General features: G+C 37.8%; 1 protein-coding gene across 2 annotated transcripts in view; it reads left to right on the top strand.

Moving 5' to 3' along the window:
* The first annotated feature begins 228 nt into the window (after window positions 1-228).
* ASTN1 (astrotactin 1) overlaps window positions 229-22,039 on the top strand; it is a 330,666-nt gene continuing 308,855 nt past the window's right edge. For both annotated transcript variants that reach the window (XM_072419736.1, XM_072419735.1), the window contains exon 1: window positions 229-1,069. In XM_072419736.1, coding sequence (XP_072275837.1) covers window positions 793-1,069 — 277 coding nt within the window. In that variant the 5' untranslated portion in view covers window positions 229-792. The remainder of the gene's footprint in view (window positions 1,070-22,039) is intronic.

Here is a 22,039-nt window from a genome sequence, read left to right as displayed (position 1 = left end):
CCTCTGCCTACAGACAAAAGAAATCACTGCCTGGCTCAGGCTCTCCATTGCACTGAGCTGCTCCTTGTTGCTGTGCCCTGGGAAATAAACAAGGGCTTTCTTCCCTCACCCCAGCCAGAGACACAGGGAGCTGGGATTCTAGGAAGAAAGGCACAGGCGGGGAGGGAGGGAAGGAGAGGAGGGAAGAAATCTAAAGCAAGACAGATGGGCAGAGGTGATAGGCAGATGTGGCTTAGGATGTCTTACTGTGCGTCTCTATGAAGGTGTATTGAGGAGTTAAAGGCAGATGCTTTGGACATGAATGGGCTCTAAGGGAATTTCTGCATTGTGAGGGGGTTACACAAGCTGTCAGGTAGGAAAGGGACATGAGTGTGTGTTGGTGCCTGCAGTGAAGGATTGTAGCAGTCCATCCTCCATGGAAATACAAGGTGCATGTGTCTAATTCAAGGCAATGATGAATAATGTAATGGCTTTGCACTTGCTGACACCAAGGCACATAGCGAATGCTGTTATTGTATATTGAGTGTCACCCGGTGAATAATTCCTGACAGGTTGGATGAGAAGAGTCAGCTCATCTGCAAAGTAGGAGGACTAGGCAGGCACGCATGTGTGCATGGACAGCTTAGCACTCTTGTCACCTTTTTTTATTGGTGGACTCCGGCTTCATGTGCATTTGCATCCAGCGTAGGGAAACCGTGCGTTACATGTGATAGGTAGACTCTGTGTGTGCAGATACTAAAGGCTCTGTGTGCCTGCAGCTAGGAGACAGGAGGAAGTATTGGAAGACTAAAGATGGCTCCTGCCGGTGCTTTCTGGGTGCTGCTGTTGGCCGGTTCCCAGCTCCTGTTAAGAAGTGACGGAGAAGAGGATTCATCCAGGGAGCTGGAGTGCAAGATGAAGAGCATCACCGTCTCAGCTCTCCCCTTCCTCCGAGAGAACGACCTCAGCATCATGCACAGCCCCTCTGCCTCCGAGCCCAAGCTCCTCTTCTCCGTCCGGAATGACTTCCCGGGGGAGATTGCGGTAGCTGACGATCTGGAGAATACAGAGCTGCCTTACTTTGTGCTGGGTAAGTGTGTAACCTGCATCCTTTCACCCTTCACCCATGTTCACACATCATCCTGTGCGGTGTGTCGCAGGGAATCTGTGCTAATAAATACACACATTTTATGCAGCTCTTATACCAGGCCCAACAAGATATGGATCGTAATTATACACGTTGCCTTTGTCATCAAATCCATAAAAGGCTACTCTACTTTAAAATAGAAAGATGGGAGGCATGTAGAGTCTGCAAACTATGCGTACTTCTGCGTTCTTGATACTCCAGACTGCTGTTTATATGTCCTGGTGGGATGTACCCTCTGGACCCATGGCCAATTTACATATCTGCTGGAGCTTTGGCCAAAACTGGGCCCACATGTTCATACCGGAGTGCAGGAACTCTTATTACCCAATTAAATATCATCTTTTTAAATCTAGAATAGTAATAAACAGAAATTGGGAATGGTTACCTTTAGTTTCTGCACTCTTGTTCATATTTGTCCTAATAAATGATATTAGTTCTGGATAGTTGTGTATCCTGCTATAACTATGAACTAAGACTTACCTGGCAGATGTGGCATTTGCATACTCTATTCGTCTTGGCCTGATCCTTTGATCCTCACTGATATATAAAATTGAAGTTTCTTTTACATTTTTAGTGTTAAGTCTAAGAAAAATCTTATTTTCTATACATCTCTTCTGGCAGCCTTTGTCCTACATCTACTATCATATTAAAACGATTTGGCTACAGAAAATTGTAATTATCTTCCTAATCAGTTGTGTGCTGTTGGATCTGTATTTGAGCAGTCTGACACTTCAGAGATGAAAAGCGCATCTGCCTTAATTCTGCACTCCAGATTTGGCCAGAGGCGTGCTTGTTAAATTGGGTCGATTGATGTGTGAAGTTGGTCCAGCGGCCAGAGAGAAAAAAAGTCCACTTAAGATCATTGCAAATCTCATCCCAAAAAATGTTTTCTTGTAATGTAAAGATTGCATGCTGAATGTTACATGGGGACAGTCTATCTGTGAAAAAAACATTGACTAAGTGATAAGTATTTCATTCTGTGTCATACAAGGCTACCAGGGATTTCCTTTCCACTGTGAGGATCAGCGATCGGGTCACTGAGGACATAGGTCAGATATCTCATTCTTAGTGGCTCAGTCACTTACTATTACAGTGTAACTTTTTGTACTCTTATGAGAGTCAAGGTTCACCATATGTGGTTTAGTTGGATGTCTTTTTAGAAAATCTTCAATTGGTTATCATCAGCAATAGGTTATTTAGATTTTCTTTGCCAACAATTTGGAAGGCCTAATATTATCTGTTTGTAAAGTGAATTGTTGAAATGCATGAAAAGTTTATAGATTCCACAAAATCTTTGATTGGACCCAAAATATTACAGTTGGTTGTAAGCTGTCTTGACCACCTATGTCTGAATGTGGATGGGCAAATCTGCTACAAACTTCCCTCAGCTTGGAATGAGCAAAATACCCTTATGAGTTGGTAAGAAACATGAATGCCAATGGTCAGGTGTTTTAGTAAGAAAAAAAACTTCAATGCTAGGGCTACAGTAGTTGGTTGGCCCATTTGGAGTTTTTTGGAGGGCTGCTTCAGCACCAATGGGAAAGGTTTGCATACTCTTCCACCAACATGAATGTTCGGGCAACCAGAATGTGCACCTACATGAAATGACAATATGGTGTCTAAATTATGTCCACAAGTCTATAGCTACTTTTTTTTCAGTCCAGCGCAAAAGTCAATATTTCAACAGCAAATTTAGGGGCCCATCATCTATCACTGTATAATTCTCAGTGTTTTGTTTTCAACAGTGAGATCTCTTTAACTTCCTTCCTCTGCTCACAACTGAAATGTCATTTTTGTTCTCAGGCCCATTGGGTTTAGCATGTTTCATTGAAGAAACTCCATATAAAAACATGGGGGTTGCTACTGCTGAATGTTCCAATAGAACAATCTAATTACATGTCTGCCAAACTGACCCTACTAATTCAGTACTTTATCATCACTGATCACTAATCCAAAACAAGTGTACAGACAGAAACTTTTCTCCAACTGATCAGTAGACTTGTTTCTTTCTTTGAAAGTAATGAAGTCAATAGATCAGCATAAGAACTTGGACCATGCAATAACATAAAAAGTTCAGCAATGGTAAAGATATATTTCCCAATGACAGTTATTTATGTTAAAATAAATTAATAAAAAACAGACAGAATAAGACTAATTTATATATACACATCCATAAATTCACGTGTCAAATTTTCATATTCTGACTCCCCATGAATGATGAGATTCCAGGGGTTTATACATTTTGGGCAAAAAAATCTTGATAAAAGTTTAACCTGAACCATTGCTTTGCTGAATCATGGTGCAGAGGCAGGTTCACTTTAATGCAGACCTCCCTAGTTGCTGTAAATGTAGGAGATCCCTGGGACCTCATTCAGAAGTGCAGTCCTGGATCCTAAATTTACCACTCCTGCATGCTTAGCAAACTTCCCCTAGGTGCCCAGGACATACATTGCTTGTGTGGTTGGGGTGTGATTCCCCTTCCAGACGATGAAAAATACAACCACACGGCCATAAGCAACATGTTACTTCCAGGAACCACACCACAACAAGAATGCAACAGTCTGCAAGCACCTGCACAAAATAGCTCCTACCCACTCATATTCAGTTGAATGGGGGTGGCTGTGAGTGTGTTTAAATGCATGCCTAAAATTAGCTTACATGGCTCACAACACCCAATACACATTGGCCAGTTACATATTGACATATTCCTGCTCTTGGCTAATGCTAGCAACAGGGAATTCCCCCAGAAAGGCATTTACACATGCTCAGCAGGCATTATACTAGTTTTCTTATCCTGCAAACACAAAAACAATCTGCTTTTGTCATTGGTTCTACCCAAGGGGGTGTATTCTATACAAACTGAGAAGAATTGACAGTTAGTTTTCTTTAGAAATCAGCCACATGCTGTGCAGAAGACACCCGGCTCCTAACATACTGTAGAGAAGGAATTTTCACCCTTTGGAGGTATTACTCTCTGCAGAAGTCCAGCAGTCATCCACTGAGTGAGACCCATAACTCTGCAAAGCCTATGCCTTGGAAAGATTTAGCTTTTCAACGGTGGTCTTGTCAGATCTCTGCAGAGAGACCACTTCCTCCACTTGGGGGGTGGCAAAATACAGGCGGAGGGAAGGCTTTTCTTCTTTTCTGTACACCCTTGTTTTAATGCACATGGAATTTGTTTGGCATCTTGAACTAGAAATTTTAGTTGGGCTATATACCGTGTTTCCCCGAAAATAAGACACTATCTTATATTTTTTTTGGCTCCCAAAAACACACTAGGTCTTATTTTCAGGGGATGTCTTATTTTTCCATGAAGAAGACTACAGTACACATTTATTGTTGAAAGTCACTCATGATCACTCATGTTCCATTGATTGTCCCCTTCTGATCACTCTATGCCAGTGATTAAAAATTAGAGATAAGGAGAGTTGTCACCATTTGCCTTTAAATTCCAGTGGTCATTTTCTAGAGCAGGTTAGAAAATGGAAGGCTTTGGATGCTACAGGCAACATAGGACTAAAACATGAGGACCAGTGCACAAAAAACTTTTAAGGAAGTGTCAAATATTGGAGTCTAAGGCAATGCATATCTGTCAGATTATCGCTTCGGGGCTTCAGTGATCCATCCTAGCGGATCTATAACGACTGTAATACAAGTGAATGGGAGAGTGCGGCTTGCTCATTCTCTCTCATCCCCTCTCCATAGAGAAGATACGTTTCAGTCATTTGTCGTTGGAAAGAATTGTGAGAGTTGGAAAGTCCAACGACACAAAAAGTCAAATGTGTGTACGCAGCCTAAGGGTAAGTTTGGTGATGGTTAAAATAAAAAAAAAACTTACCTTATCGGAAGACGCGATCCCGAGTTCTGGCTTCTGACAGGCGAAGTGCATGTAGTATCACTCCGCCTGTGACAGGAGTCGGAACTACAAGGAAAGCATCGGCTTGTGCGGCTCCGGAGTGTGCACTCCCGCTGCCTTCACAGGGAAAGAACTCGGTAAGTACTATTTTTTTTTTTTTCTTTTTCTCCTAGGTCTTATTTTCGGGGTAGCTCTTATATTAGGGCAGGTTGAGACAATAGTGATAGGTCTTACTTTCGGGGTAGGTCTTACTTTCGGGGAAACAGGGTATATATATATATATATATATATATATATATATATAAATATATATATTCCATGCTGCAATTTTAGTAAAAATGACTTTACTTTAAGGTCACTGGGGTACTAGGGCAATCTTCACAAAATGTATTTTTTTGTAATAGCTTGTAATAGCTCTTGTAAATATGGAGAGGTCTTTTCATGGACGTAATAAAAAAGGGCTGTATGTATGTGAATATTGATACCAGCAATATATTGACTATGGGGATCAGAAGGGAATATTGCCATAGCTTTCTAAAAAGTATTGTGTCTTTTAATTATTTAGCATTTTTTTTTGTTTTTGTTTTTTTGAATGAATGAATATTACAAAGATGTCACTTTCTTTTGACCCAACTATGGGACTGTACCAGGAAACAATACAGAATTATTTGCAATTAACTTGCTACTATAAATTGATTGTGTATAAGATATGTAAGCTTCCTGTTTTCTGATTGGGTAATACCACACTGGTAATACCACAAGGAGAAAGTTTCATTCTGAGATTATTAGAGAAAGTTGGTGTCATTCAGCTTGTATTTGTTATGAATTGAGTATTTCTCATAGTAGTTGCCTGGGATAAACTCTGTGCTGTTCAGGTTTGAGTCACCATGGGAAAGAAAAAAGAACACAAGGGCTCCTTGAGAAAATTATTAAACTTTGAGTTCCCCTAAAAGTGATATTTTTGTAATGAGTGGATGGCAGGCTTGCTTCTTCTATTTACACAGCTCAAGCTCCAAGAAGTCTCTTTATTAGCAGGAGCTTTCAGCTTTGACCCAACAATGCAGAACAATGCAGGGAGGATTTCTTTTCCTGCTACCTTCCCCATCAAAATCATATAAAGCACTTCACCGTTTCTTGTTTTGTTACAACCTGTACTAAGGCCACGTTTACACTGTTCGGGTGCATTAAACTAAGTTGTATTAAGGCAGCACAACACAAACATTGATTGTTCAAATCTGTGTGTTATGGACATTTGTGCATTGTTGTGTGTTAGAATGCCTATAGAACAGTGCTGCAAAGTGTGTGTTACACATACCTACACTATAACTATTATTATTATTAATAAACAGGATTTATGTAGCGCCAACATATTACGCAACGCTGTACATTAACTAGCATCTGTATTGGACCTAAACAACATTTGTCTAACCCAAGCTGATATTTCCATTTCTTATATCCCTCTGGGAGTCCTCTGCTAGGCTATTAGTATTGGAGGTCCTGGGTCTGCACACCTATAGTGTAGCACTGGTAACCAAGAATACTCTCATTGCTTATAAATAAGTGTTTTGTTGTATGTAAGGTATGTGGACATCAAGTCAGCAACTTTAAATTACTAAAATACAATGAATCAATGGTTATACAAGAATCAAACCCACTTTAGGGGCCAGACCTTGCCTACTTCATCAGAGCTTGTTGGTGTATAAAGGCTCAATGTGGACTTTCTCAAACTTTAACAATGGGTGAACCCTGAAAAGAAGGTGCCAGGGAACTCCTGATATAATATTTCAATAGAAAAAATGTTAAAACATCATACCTTTATTTTATAATACCATGCCACTGTGTAACTAAGATTATAATCACAATGCACCAGCGCCTAATTACAGAGTTTACAAAAACGTTTCTCCTGATGAATATGCTTGAGTGAATCAGGTTGGGACTATTATTAGTTACTAGACAGCATTGTGTATAAAACCGATAAAAAGAGAGGGAACTGAACTTCCAGGGATTAGATACACTATAGAAACCTAATCATCTTCCTTTCAAATTGCCAAGTTTATGTAAACCCTAACAATGAATTTGACTTTTTTTGCTCCCATCTAAATATTCTGGTATAACTTTTCAAGGAGATATCACTACTCATAGAGCTGATAACTTCCAACTATCTTTGCTGATGATCAATTAGCACTTTCTCTGGGTTACAGATCACCTACCCCTTGTGTTCTGCAGAAAAAGGTATGGTGGGGGTTGGGTGTTCTGTACTTAAAACACTTCCTGCCTTGGTATGACAATGGTTCTCCATGAACACAATGGGCCTGATTTATTAAAGTTCTTCAAGGCTGGAGAGGATACACTTTCATCAGAGAAGCTGGGTGATCCAGCAAACCTGGTATGGATTTGGTCCAGGATTGAAAACATTTGCTAACAAATAGCAAATGACTTCAAAGAAATCAGTTCCAGATTTGTTTATCACCCAGCTTCACTGTTAAAAGTGTATCCTCTCCAGCCTTGGAGAGCTTCAATAAATCAGACCCGATATAGCAGGGCCTCTCTTTCAGGGCTTGGTTTATTAAAGCTTTCCATGGCTGGAGAGAATACACTTTGAGCAGTGAAGCTGGGTGATCCAGCAAAACTGAAATGGATTTCTTAAAAGTCATTTGCTATCTGTTAGCAAATGTTTTCAACCCTGGACCAAATCCATTCCAGTTTTGCTGGATCACCCAGCTTCACTGCTCAAAGTGTATCCTCTCCTTAGTCTGCAATGTGCTCATTTGTTCTCATTCATCCTAATGGGAGTAATTGGGAACTGTTTTGTGCGTGTATTTGCATGTGGTTGTGTTGCAGTTAAGGCACAATTCCTGGAAGCATCATGTTGCTTCTACCCATTGATTTCCTTTTCTAGAGAAAAGACCACACCACCACTGCAAACACAAGCAAACACATTGGCCCTGATTTATTAAAGCTTCACAAGGCTGGAGAGAATACACTTTCAATAGTGAAGTAGGGTGATCCAGCAAACCTGGAATTAATTTCTTAAAAGTAATTTGCTACTTGTTAGCAAATGTTTTCAATCTCGAAACTGATCCTTTCCAGGTTTTCTGGATCACTCAGCTTCACTGATGAAAGTGTATTCTCTCCAGCCTTTGAGAGCTTTATTAAATCAGATCCATTGACCTCCAGTGCAGTTTGCTGTTACTTTGCACATAGCAGCAATGTATTTTGGACTACAAGTCTAGGCCCCCTAATGAGTATTGTCAGCCTGAGATGGAAATGGCTTTATTCACAAATCTTTAACACCATCCTACCGCATTTCATTTTCAGCCATGTGGCTACAGTTTTCATTGGACTATTTTTTTTTTATTTTATTTTTTTTTATAAAGGATACTTATGTTGGTGTGTTAGTTTGTAAAGCTAACACACCAATTTAAGTATTGATATCCTATTGTTGGATTAAACTAATGCAGCCACCACATCAATGACCTGGTAAGCTGCAATACATTACACTTTTATATGGGGTTTAGATATGTTTAATGGAGGCAGATGTAATATAAGAAAAGGAAAAAAGAAAAGGGATTTTATTTAGTTAATTTAGAAACATAATATAGTATCTGTTTTGCTGTTACTCATTTGCACAGTTGTAATAGGTAATATACAATAAATATGTATTTTAATGAGGGAAAACAGTAACACTTTAGTCCAGAGGGTAAGACGCAGTAATGGCAAAGATTGTCATCATCATTATTATGGAAAATGAAGCAGTTTACTTTCCCTGAGCGAGCTATAATATTACAGATAGACATTTTCAAGATGAATTTCTCTCCAAAATGTACAGTATATAGAGAATAAGTGGAAGCAATCTAGTAGTGACAAGTGGGTGGACCTGGGAATTAGGATGCACAGTTCATGCTGCCAGGGTACAAGAAGGCAAACTATACTATTGAAAAAATGGAAGTCTTGGGTAGTTTGCCAGGTTTCCTAAAAAGTAATGGTGCCATATAAATCAGGGAACAAACCTTTTATCACTTTCGATTAGCAAGGTGCTTCTTGCATACATTCTCATCTATAACATTTTACATAAACTTGTTTTATTATAACAATTATTTTATTCCATTATTTAAATACCCAAATGGAGGCAATCAGCTAAATACACAGTTAAAGGTCATATATTAGAGCTATGCAACTTGCCAAGAGATTTGTATTTCTGTTTATGCATTGCTGGAAATCACACAACCCCATACCACAGCACAGCAAGGTAAATTACACAAGCAATACAATGGTGGCCCCTGTTCATCCTCAGTCAGTTGGGTCACACCTCACTTTATATTTCAAAATGTGTTAAAAAAAATAATTTATTGAATGTGTGTGATTTGAACTAACTTTTATTTTTTTACAGGTTATCCCATAATGACAGGATGATTCCCACAGCTGCACAGCCCTGGGAATCCTCCTGTCAGTGTGGGATCCCCGGGCACTAGAGGTTAAATGGGGACAAGTTTCCCCATTCATCATCTCTAGTTCTCTGTGAGTGGCTGGGGAAAGGTAAACCCTGATGACAGCTCAAGCGTCATGAGGATTTTCCTTGTCCTCATTTAGCCTCTAGTGCCCCGGGGATCTTTCAATGAATGCGGCCACGGTCACATTCATTGAGAACAGTGTGCGATCCCCGGCAGAGGTTAAATAGGGAGAAGTCCCCCCATTCAAAACCCCTAGTGCTCTCTGATTGACTAAGGAAAGTTTTCTTCAGCCAATACAGGAGCACTATTTCTTTTCCTGGTTAGAGTTTCTCTATCCAAGAACACATACAACTACTAAAGGGCTGCAAAAGCAATCAGGGGAGCGGAGCTGTCGATCTTCAGAACAATATCCCCCTATTCGATTGAATAGCTGTCTAATCAAATAGTGAGATATTCGTCCAACACTAGTCAACATATTTGTTTGCATGAATCCATGATAAAGGCATCACTCTCTCTTTGGAAGAACATCCCGAAAAACATTATTCAGTGGACAGGGGCACTATCCAATGGGTTTGTGATAGATATGACTGTTAGGCAGATCTGGGGTTATTCTCATCCTGCTGCCCTAGAAACACCTGAACAATTATGTACATTAGTACAAGCTTCTCCCTATGATACATGATTATTTTAGTAAAAACTATTGTTGGTATGGGCTTTTGGATGAAGAATGGGCTCTGTGTCATATTCTTTCCAGCTGTACAAGCCATCAAATACCAGATTAAAGGAGATGTTCCTTTATATGGGGTGACCTATTAAAAAGGTTTTCATATTTTCCCAACATGTCTTCCACCTCTTAATGAATCTAACCACAAAAGGTAGACAGAAGCACTGATCCACCCGTGCCTTTATGGTTTATACAGTGTCCTGGTGGTGATATTTCAAGGCCAAAAGAAATATTATTGGTCATTGTGTTAGTGAGTTTGCCAGCAACAAATCAGAACTAGAATATCAATTGTCATTGGAATTCATTACGGGAACCATAGGAAATAAACATCAGTATCACATTTTTTCATCATATTATTCATACTTTAGTTTCTGATGTAATGAAAAGCGGCAAGCTTCTCTGTTCTTCAAGCAGAACTAGTGATATTTCATGCCTTTCCCCATGTTTTCTGATGCTTATGCTCTACATTCATGGGGAATTTCTGAAAACAGAAACTTCAATTTCAGATGTGTATGCAGCCTACAGGTACACTTGGCCTACATTCCTCTTCGTGTCTGTAAAAACAAGCTTCCTAATGAACTGGAATAAAATATTCAGACCATGCAACAATTAGTGGTCATCTCAGCTGTATACTTATAGAATCTATTTTTTGGCTATTTATTGTCAGCTTTTTCCGTTGTTATTTGTACTTTTATTTTTGCATTACGTTGCCTGACAAATGTTAAATTTTCAATCCCTACTCCAATTCGTAATACAAAAGCAGAATAAAAATACATATCTGCAGAATGACAGCTAATCCTGAAATGTCAAAGTATGAAATTGAAATGCATGTTTCCATTGTTCTTATTACATTGTACATTATACCATCTGGATGTATTATTATAACTAGTTGGATTCACTGGGTATATGTGGTTTTTATTCTGATTCGTACACTTTTCTGTTTTATTCTGTAAATGCAGAAGGAAGGAAGTGTCGGCTGCCCATGGAAAATCATTAGATTCCTTGCTACGTGGCACACTTGCTCTAATATTCACTTCAAATACCCGGTCATTTCTCATATCCTCTTTACTCAGTTGGATCTTTGAAGTGCACACAGTTTTGCTGGTGTGTCAAAGAATTTGCAAGCTTTACTAAATCACCCATGTAAGATAAAGGTCACTGGTGCTGCAATGGGAATTTTTTGTGGTTCATTGTAAAGGTGTCTATAGACTTAAAAAATGTTCACACTATCTGGCCATTTACAAGTGGATTAAGTAATATCTGTATGTATGTGGGCTCTGTACCCAGATATTTCCTGCCTGAGCTTTCTAATAAGTAAATAGTCAGGTTGTATTATATTTGTTTTTCCTCATGAGCTAGGACAAACATCTAGTATTCTCTATTAATTTACAATTGAAATAAGTATACTCACTTATTTGTAATGTAAGTAGACTAAACATCTTCATTTGTGTTTGTATTGGCTTCTTTTATCCCCTGTATATCACTTCCCTTGGGGAAGGGGGAGATGCAGAACATTGGATCATTGGGTGTGCAATAGAGTTGTATGCATGTAGATAGGTGGAGGCACTAATGTTATATAGTTGCCAATACCCCGTTTCTGCTTTCAATGTCAAATAACATTGGAACAAAAGTAAAGCCCCTTTCGGACTTCTGGATGCAAAACTCATGGTTAGCCACTACCAAGTACCTAGAAATCTGGTGCTAAGTCTCCTGTAGCTACAAACCGTACCACAGGTCAACACCATTTCCAATACTGCCTTTCCATTTACATTGGTGGTGTAGCTCTTTGTGCAGAGAAGTAAAAGTAACCACATGAGCTCAAGCAATATGTTTCTTCCGGAAACCATGGGCTTGATTTAATATAGCTCTTTAAGGCTAGAAAAGATACACTTTCATCAGTGAACCTGGGTAATCCAAAGCTGGGTGATACAAAAAACCTGTTTTGGATTTCCTAAAAGTCATTTGCTATTTGTTAGCAAATGTTTTCAGTCCTGGTCCAGATCCATTCCAGGTTGGCTGGATTGGCCAGGTTCACTGATGAAAGTGTTCAATGCTGCAGTTTACCACAATTCTGAAGGAGACGTAAAGGTTTTGCCCATATCAACTGTATTTTTACCTTTCAAGTAAAATAAGGAATCCAGCAGACCCAGAGACGTTGATTTATATGGGTTTAGGCTTGAATTAAACAAAGCTGGGTTCAAAAGCAACCCAATATCATTCAGATTTTATATGACCTGTATCCACAGGCATCTCCTAGTAACCCTTTCATCTAACAGTCATATCCTAAACTACTATTATAAATTACTCCAATGGTATGGAAAAATAGTCTTTGAATTTTTATATTTGGTTATTTTAATTGCAGGACAAAGAGGGTCACTTTCCTTTTTGCAGGAGCATTGCACTAAGTACTCACCTTTCCTTCGTTCCCATACACCCAAAGCTTTGTTCTACCACCAGGCACAATGAACACTCAATGTGTAGTCTGCAAACTTATATATTTGAGCGTAACTAGAGCTGCGGGAGTAAAGATATAACAAGTACATGTACAAATAGGCAAAGGGTTAGTTCAGGGGCTGGTGAGATCTGATGTAGGAGTCTACCCTATAAAAGTATAGAACACTCACCTGCAGGTAAAATTATTATTATTAATAATAAACAGGATTTATATTACGCATATTATATAACATATTATGCAGCGCTGTACATTAAATATGGGTTGCAAATGACAGACCAATACAGACAGTTACACAGGAGTAGAAGAGGACTCTGCCCCGAAGAGCTTACAATCTAGGAGGTGGGGGAAGTAACACACAATAGAGGGAGATATGGATTGATGGGAAGTAGTGAGGGTTTCAAAGGACAGAGGAAGACGAGTAGACAAGTCTGAATAGTAAGTATATTGGTTACATGATTTTTTTTCCAGTTTTCATAAATTTATTTGTACATTTAATAAGGTTTGACATACAGACGTTTTAAATGTTTTTTTTGGGAACAGCAAAATATAAAGTTTAAATATACACATGTAAACTGTTTTCCCTGCCAAAGAATAGGAAATATGCTCAAGCTTCTTTTGTGATTTAAATTCTGATGTCCCATCTTGTCAGAGTTTTCCTTATGTGCATGCAGCAGATTCCGATTGGTTCCCAGTGCCACCACTGCCTCTCCCAGTGAGTTGTGCAGAGGAATTACAGAAGGCAAATATTTGGAGAAATTAGTAAAAATATGTTTAAATGCATTTCAAGATATACACAATCTCATTAAAAGGTCCAAATGAATTAATTAATCCAGTTAAATGTTTATATCTGCCCTAGGTTTCACTGTAATGGATCGAAATGTCATAGGTTGACAAACTCCAGGCAGCATCTCTATCCAAGTGACATTGAATAGAGAGCTTCATCTGACCTGCTGTCATTTAAATAGTGAGATAGTATCTTCTGGAATCTAAGTTGAAGAATTTTCAACAGTGCTTATGTTAACTAAAAATAAATCCTCATCTTTTCTTTATATCTATAGTCAATGTAATGAACAGAACAGCTTGTAGACAACAGTCCAACACTTCCATAGCATATAGACATCACTTACACACACATCAATTTCCCGTCATGCATATCAAACCTCTATTGATGCCATTCAAACTGTGCCACATCTGCCTTTCACTTATTTGGCTCCAAATAAAAAAAGATCAACAAATAGAGCAACATTTGAAGTGACACCTTTCTCCTCGGAGCACATTCTTGGAAAAGCTGACGTTTAAACCCTACAAGACCAATAAACCTAAACTACATACCGAATGATATTTACATATAAAAGTAAATATATATAGTAAAATAAATAAATATATATAATAATAGCCCAACTTCAGACAATAGCTATTTTAAAGTTTTAAAAAGTTTTAAAAAGACTAACTTCAGACATTTTCCTATAGAGTGAGGAAGATTAAACTGAGGGGAAGAGTCAACATTTGAGTCGGGTTCTGGAATAGATTTCTCTCATTTTTTGTTTCTTTGACACTTGCTGTTTAACCTATAAAATGATGGTTGGCGGTGTCCCTTCTCACTGTATAAAAAAATGTATGGTTCACGTTTTGCAGCTTTTTTAAGCTGTTTTATCAGTTCAGAACTGAAGCTGCAAAACATTTTCAATATTACAAGAACAAGTCAAAATGAATTGTGAGTAACTACTACTAGATATACAATGACTTGGAGAAATGAGAACCTTCACAGACGTCCAAATTCACATTTTCATTGCTGTTTGTGTTTCCAGTGGGATGACTATCTTACCCCCTGACACTTCTTAGCTATCCGAAGTAAAGGTGGAATCTGGATTGGAGCACGCAACAATGACAATGTATTAGACAAAAAATGAACGTTTTTTCGTTGGTTGGCTTTTTATCTGCCCAGGTGACAGATGTCAGTTAAAAAGTGAAAGTAAATTCCATGGGCAGCAAGTCATTGTGTAAAGAAAATAATTTGCATAATTGGGCTTTAGTATACTTACACATTTTTTAAATGTTTTGCTGTATCATCATTGACAATTTGTTTGGGACTCTACGGTTGCCATATTGGAAGCTTCTAATGAATTTGCACCAGAAATGTTGTAATAGATGGAGGATTTTGGGTTAAATCCAGAACACCAGTAAAAGGTTAGCTGTTTGTGGCCCTATTATATTTAGAGCTTGGTTACCAAATGTAATGCTGAAGTTGCATGCCATTAAAAGGGGTTGTGAGGGAAGTAGAGCAGTAGCCCCGGTTATTCTACAGTTGAGACCTGATAACAATAAAAAAAAAACAATGGAATCTCTCAAACAATTGTTTATATAGGACAGTGATATTATTTGTGGAGATTCAAGGAGTAGCAACCATCAGAAAACAAAAGCATCCCAGGGTCATTTACTCTATTGACCCTGTGCCATACTTTCATTTGAAACACTTTTTTGCCCACTTTTACAATGTAATATTTATGAAATGGTGATTAGTTTTCTGATGCTTGCAATGATTGATGACTTTATCATATTAACCCAAATTAACAGTCAGAACTGATTGCCACTTTTTTTAGCTGTGACTAACACTTTTAAAATTGTATTCAGCGGCCATTCCCTTTACTTCCACATTTACCACTTTTGAAAAATACTATTTAAAACAAATACCAATAATCTGCATTGTGACCTAATACTTTCTCCTTGTGATAAATGTTGCCTGGCAAACTATTAAGTGGCAATCAGGTGATGATTTTTTAAAATGTGCTTATCCCCATTTTTTAACCATTAATATAGTAGACTGGAGTACACTGAGTGTTATTCCCATTGATAGTGTCGCTCGATGTGGTCAGCACCCCCTGTGCTAGTGTGGAGCTTGGGGTAGGAGGGGATTAGGAATGGGATGAGTTAAAAGGGGCTGGATGGAAGTGAGAGGCCTTCTTTTGGAAGAAAAAAAGTTTCCCACCCGCCTCTTTTATAGTTATAATTATAATTTGAAGGTGTGGTTAATTTTAGCGGTTGGGGTCTTGGAAGGCAAGAATCCAGTGCATTGGTAAAGCAGTGGATATTGGCAGGGGTCTCCCCCTTTATGGTGAATGGATGAATATGGCTCCTGAGGTGGTGTTGGGTGGCTAGGGGCCAAGGTGGAGATGTTGGAAGAGTTAAAGTCTTGTTGGGTGCATTATATAGTCCCGGTTAAGTAATAATAATAATGGAGTGTTATGTTATGTTAATGAATGCTTGCATATCAAAAGTGTAAATGTATATATTTATTTGTCATTTATTTATTATTGGATATTTGTTAATTACTTGAATAGGTAATTTATTAAATGCTGTTTAAATAAACGGCTGCTTACTAGACAATTTAAATCCAGGATTGGTGTCTGGGTATTTAATGGTGGGGGAGTGGTTGGTAAGCAGGTGGGGGTTCGGTGGGGAGGTGGAGATTCTGATGGTGGTGGTGAAGGATGGGCTAGAAAGTCCGAGCTACCCTCGTCAAGGGTGCCGCTGCTTTGGAAACTCCCATTTGTAATTCTTACAAATCAGTTTAGCATGGATGAGTTCCTAGGATAGTTGAAGAACAAGCTGAATGTATTCTATCGCCAAGATATCTTATAACCTTTCACAGAGACCTTAGGTCTTGACCAAGCCAACTTGGCTCTGGAACCACATAGACTCCTAAAATGTTAGGTGGATTTATGATGATGCCGTACAAGTGGTTTATGCCTGCCAGATACTCTCATTCCTACAGCAGTGTAAAAATTCATAAGTGCTCATTGATTTATCATTCACATCACCTTCTTTACAGAAAAACTATTTATAAATCTTAACAAATTATTTTTTTTCCTTTAACATATCATTCTCACTACAGATTTTTATTATAATAATTCCTAAGTGAATGTTTATTTCATTCCGGTAAGATCTTCCAGCTGTGCTCTTAATTCTGAGCTAGTTTAAGTGTTTCAAATATTTTTAGCCTTTTCCTAGTTATCGGCTTATGTTCTTTACTCATTAAGCCTGGGTGGACATAGAAGATGAGAATTCTACACTTTTAATGTTTTATTGCTATGAGATTTAATGTGTAATAAATACCAGGGGCGTAGGGTCAAGATAATATACTATTACCAAAGACACATTACTAATGAGCCATAGTAGAACTTATAACTTAAGAGAATTCCTTTTGCCTCTGTAGATCAAGAGATGTATCAGTATGTCCCTATGTTCATATTTTTTTCATTATTATGTATATATAAATTAGACATGACTTCAAAGCTGGCTGAAGACATTCCATGATTAATGGACCAATTATCAACCCAGTAAATTAAAAATGCCTTTGTTAGACACTGAAAAATGCTATAGTATCTATTGAAAAATTCATGTGTTAATAAGAGCTTCCGAAGGCATAACAAATAGCAGCACAGTGATCTGGACAATTGGAGCTGGGAGTGAGTAGTATGTTGGGTTAGTGGCTAAAACTTTCTTTGTGACACCTGCGTCCCTAGTTTGAATCTTGGCAGGACACTGTTGCTTAGTGTTTGAATGTTCTTGCCATGTTTATGAGTGTTTTCTCTCATATTAGTAGAGTCATTGGCTTCCTCCATATTGGCCATAGACTGTGTTAGGGATACTGTATATGACTAATAAAGGAATAAAGGATTGTGAGCAGGGGAGGATATTGCTAACAGTGGTCCTCTGTGGAGACCAGACTTAGGACCCCCGTGGGTGTCCTTGCTGACTGAGGAGGGTCTGAGGTCCCTGTGCAGAGGCACCCTTCACACCTCTGTGTTTGTGAGCTCCCCTTAGTGACATGAATATTGGCTTGGCAAAGCACTTTAGAAGATGTAAGTGCTATTTAAATGCATTAATATTTTTTGCATTTCAAAGGAACACTGATGTATCATCAGAACAGCATGGTATAACAGTCAAGTTCATGTGGAACAGAGCTAAATAAAACCTTTTAAGCAGGTTTTGCAGTATGGTTTTCATTTGCTAAATGCAAGTCACTCAGCAGTATTAAAGCCGGACTTTTAAGGGTATACAAGTAGGTTGCATATGAAATAAGGACTGTAGGTTTGTTCTTAAGTTGAATTTGTATGTATGTCGGAACAGGTACATGATTTTAATAAATGCAATTAGGACATATGTTTGTCTCAACATATTACTCATCACTTTCTGTGAGTTAATCACAAACAAAGCAAGAAAACAAAAAAAATGGAGCCTAGACATTTATTAACTTCTGGAGCAAGCTGTGTTTTGATATGCAAAAAGGAACGATTGCATAGTTTGTCTTGGGCATTAAAGAGTTACAAGAGGTTGGAGAACAGCTCAGTCTCAGCTGTGTTTAGCAAAAGATTTCTTCTGCTAGTAATGCAAACCGCCCCTTCCCCAAATCAAGCCTCTGTCCTGCACACGAGTGAGCAGGGAAGCTCCGTTCGTATCTAGGAATCATCTGTATGTCTGATGTCTTTAACTGGGGGACTACCTGTATAGTGTATTTTTTAATAAGCATCAGCATAAATTAATATTTACAACAGATTTAAAAATGTAATGCCCCCTTCACAGCTGTCCACATTTCTATTTCTTCTTCGCAAATCCCCATATACCTGTCTGCTGTAACGAAAGACAGTTCCATGTGAGCCTATTCACTGATGATTCTCCCTGTCCCATGCGGTAGCACAAAACCAATTGACCCCAGAAAGAGAAAATGTTTTCCAATGTTTCTAGGTGACATAGTGATGCCATCAGGCCTTCTGGCAAGAGCTGGAGGATGGAAATTGCACAAGAATGCACTCCAATTGCAAAGAAAACATTCTCCCAGTATTTCTACTTCCCAGCTCTTGGCGAAAGGCACAAGAACATCACCTGTACCACCTAGAAGCACTCTAAGTCTTGTGATGGGGAGCAATGGGCTGATGAAAAACCATACCCTCCATATGATGTGAAATGTTCAATATAAAGCTCCTGCAATAAGTTGGTGATGATGGGAACTCAAGTAGAGATCTTGCAATAAAAATCCATGATTTACAGTTTATGAGACGTGTGTGATTTAGCCCACTTGCATTCTTTCAATAAAATAATATTGTGTAAACATTTTAAACAATGAAGTGTACAAATAAAAAAAAGGATGTTAGATTTCAGTTTTGTAGTATGATTTGTGATTACTGGCTAAGAATAAGATTTACAACCATTTCTAGTATTGTTCGATGTTATGCATTCTTTGTAAAGTTCTTTTTTTCTGTGAGCAACTAGTATCTCGTGTTTTTGCTTTAATGCATTTTTAATAATCATCCTGCTTTGTTCTTGTGTGAGCTGTTGTTTCTATAGTTCTTTCATTTTCCAGATTTTTCATTGCAGCTAGTCAAAGAACCCAAAGATTGTGAACTAATATATCATTACTTTCTCTAGGTATGGAAAAGAAGGCACAAGAACATTCCATGATTTTGTCATAGGTGATCTTTTAATGGAAAACTTATATGACTAAATTCATGCTTAATTCTGAGAATGGTGTTTTACTATTGTCAGTTGGTTTCAGTATTTAATTGCATCTGTTATTTGTAACAATGTATTATCTACAAGGTAAAAAGGGAGTTTTTGGGTCCTAAGTCAAATACCATATGTGGCTTCCTAAACGTCTGGTCTGAATATCCAGCCAAATGTTTATGCAGCCACACATGCTACCACCAGAATATGCTAAATTTGGAAATATACCTTTTACTTTGGTTAGTTCTTAGATCTGGTTTAATATTATATAAACCCAAAAGAAGGTGGGGGTCTGTTCCCCCAAAAGGTACTTGCTGTAAAAATGATTTCTCCATTGATTAACACTTTAGGATGATCAGCACACTGTTGTGTCCATCTTTACCAGTTGCTTCTAACCCTACAACCATAATTACAACTTGTGATGAACAACTCTTCTACCATAGTCAGGGAGATAGCAGGCTAGAACTTACATTGCACATCATATTTTTGGCACAGGTCAAAGAAATATAACCTATAAACCTAATCTACACCCTTACACCCTTACTGCTCCAGCATTACTATACACTAACCAGTCATGAACCATGAAATGTCCCACCAAGTAAAGTTAGTTGGCATATTTGGGAAGGTGTGCAATGTATGTGAAACATGGGTACTACTTCAATTGAATCTGTAGCTAATTTTTTGAGGTTTGAGCATGAATAGCATTAGAGAAACAAGGCAAAAAAATATAAGCTGGAAGGATACAGACACAAAAAATTCCAGGGTTATACATTCATTGGGAACAGGGGTATAAGGGCACAAAAACCAATATATGCCAATTCCTAAGCAACATCCTAGAAACAAGTAAATTTACGTGTGATATACTCTTGTCATGCATTGAAAGCACAATGGGAAATATCTAAAATCAAGTCTGGACTACAGGGAAAATGCAAATTACATTTAACTATTGTAAGTGGCACAAAGGTGCATATTGGCAGTAAAAAGCAAAGTCATTTTTCTAGGGATATTTCTTGATATGTTATATTAGTAAGCCTTTGGTTTAGATGTTATATGCTTGTGAATTAACACTATTTTGGGTTTTATTTTAGCTTGTAAAAAATGTGGGCTTATTATGTTACAGTTTGCTTTGTTTGAGTAATGGATTATACTTGTCATACAGCAAATTAATTTTGTTTTATGCTAAATTGGTTGCTAAACAAGTATTTTATGCAATAATTGTATGTTCTCATCTTTCTGCAGCCCCATGTTTAACTTATATTTATCTCATTTTTTACATTCCCTGTTATATAATGTTTCTATTCAGTACTCTATGTTTATATTATCACATTAGCGGCTTGCTAGCTATGTTGTTCTGCGGTCATGCATCTCTGGGTTTCAGGTTTAGTTTTGTTTTCCCATTGGTATTCAAATGCTCTAACCACAGTAAAGCTCCCATGGGACAGAAACCTGTTTGAATACTTGTTTTGTGCAAAATAATAATTGATGCCAAACTTTAGGCTCACTCTGCTAAAGAAAAAAAAAATCAGTAAGAAAGGGGCTATTTTTTGGCTGGGCTTTAAATACATAATAGTGTTAATAATCACTTGTGTGTCCTGCATAGAAGTGAATATTTTATTCAGAGGAAAAATATATGCAAAGGCTTCCATTACGACACGTCCTTGAAATTGCAGCTTTCCTTTCTGGTTTTCTTGCTAACACAGAATTAGTTTGCAGATTAGTTCTGATTGCACTGACTACATAATTATTGTGGGCCAGTATCACTGAGCTGGAGAATTAGTGCTTTCAGAAGGAAGAAAAAAAGAAGAAAATATTCGCATATTTCCAGGTATATTTATAAATAGAAGGTGCACTTTAATCTTTTGTTCAGTTATGCTTATATTTGCATTCAGTCGTTCACTATATTGCTTACCAACTTCTTTCTTCTCTGCCAATCATGTGATATAATACAGTTTAATGATTATCATGAATGACATACAAGATTTCACAAACAATTTCCTTCCATGTCTTGCCTGAGGTTCCATCTCCATCAGCACTGCTATAATGATAAGATGATGTTATTTTAATTTTTGGATTTGCCAAACTTCTTATAGAACAGATATTTGGCTTGTTTCCTCTAAGAGACATTTGAATTAATCCTTCAGGGAAGGACTTTCAGCATTTCTATATCGTTGTCCATGTTATTACTGGTAGCTTCTTTTAGCCGCCAACTCTTCCATTTTGGTGATTTTAGGTCAGTTTCAGTTTTTTGCCTTTAATCACCTTTTTGTTTTTAACTACGGAGTTTTAATTTTTATCGGTTTGTTATGTATGAATAAAAATATTATATAGTATTTGTGCACAGCCCCTTGCCAGTGTTCAGTTGTCCTTCCTCACTCCTGACATTTATGTAGGTACATTACATCTTGAGTGCTCTTTAATGAGCCACTTACTTCTGTAATGTGCTCTATTATCTTTATTGGCCCTTAGCACCTCCCCCCGCAGTATAAAAATGGTTTTGGATCATATGGTATAGATGTCAGTGTAGAAATAAGTTTTTTTTTTTAATATTCTCAGAATATCTAGAATCTCTAGGTATTTCTTGACATGATCACTTCAATGTTAAATCAGATGCAGATACAGCATACAAAATACGGTGCTTTAAAGTGGACCTGTACCCTAAAATGCTTTACTGTCATGGTAAAGGTACCTTGTAGTCAGAACTGATTTTTTAAATAGAAAGCTTGGGAGGATAAAGAAGGGATAATGGAGTATTGCATATATACCTAAACAAATGATTCCGTCTAACTAAAGCAAATTATAAAGCCCTGTGACTGATGTAATAATTTATTAAATTAGATTTAAATTTTACTGCATTACCAGACAGTGCAGCAGATTGTGCAGACAGCAAGGTCTTAATGCCCATCTTTCACTAACCTTATCTATACTC

Source organism: Pyxicephalus adspersus, chromosome 8 (assembly GCF_032062135.1).
Source record: "Pyxicephalus adspersus chromosome 8, UCB_Pads_2.0, whole genome shotgun sequence".
Taxonomy (NCBI): Eukaryota; Metazoa; Chordata; class Amphibia; order Anura; family Pyxicephalidae; genus Pyxicephalus; species Pyxicephalus adspersus.
Note: the sequence above shows the minus strand (reverse complement) of the source record. Positions and strands in the feature narration are given on the sequence as shown.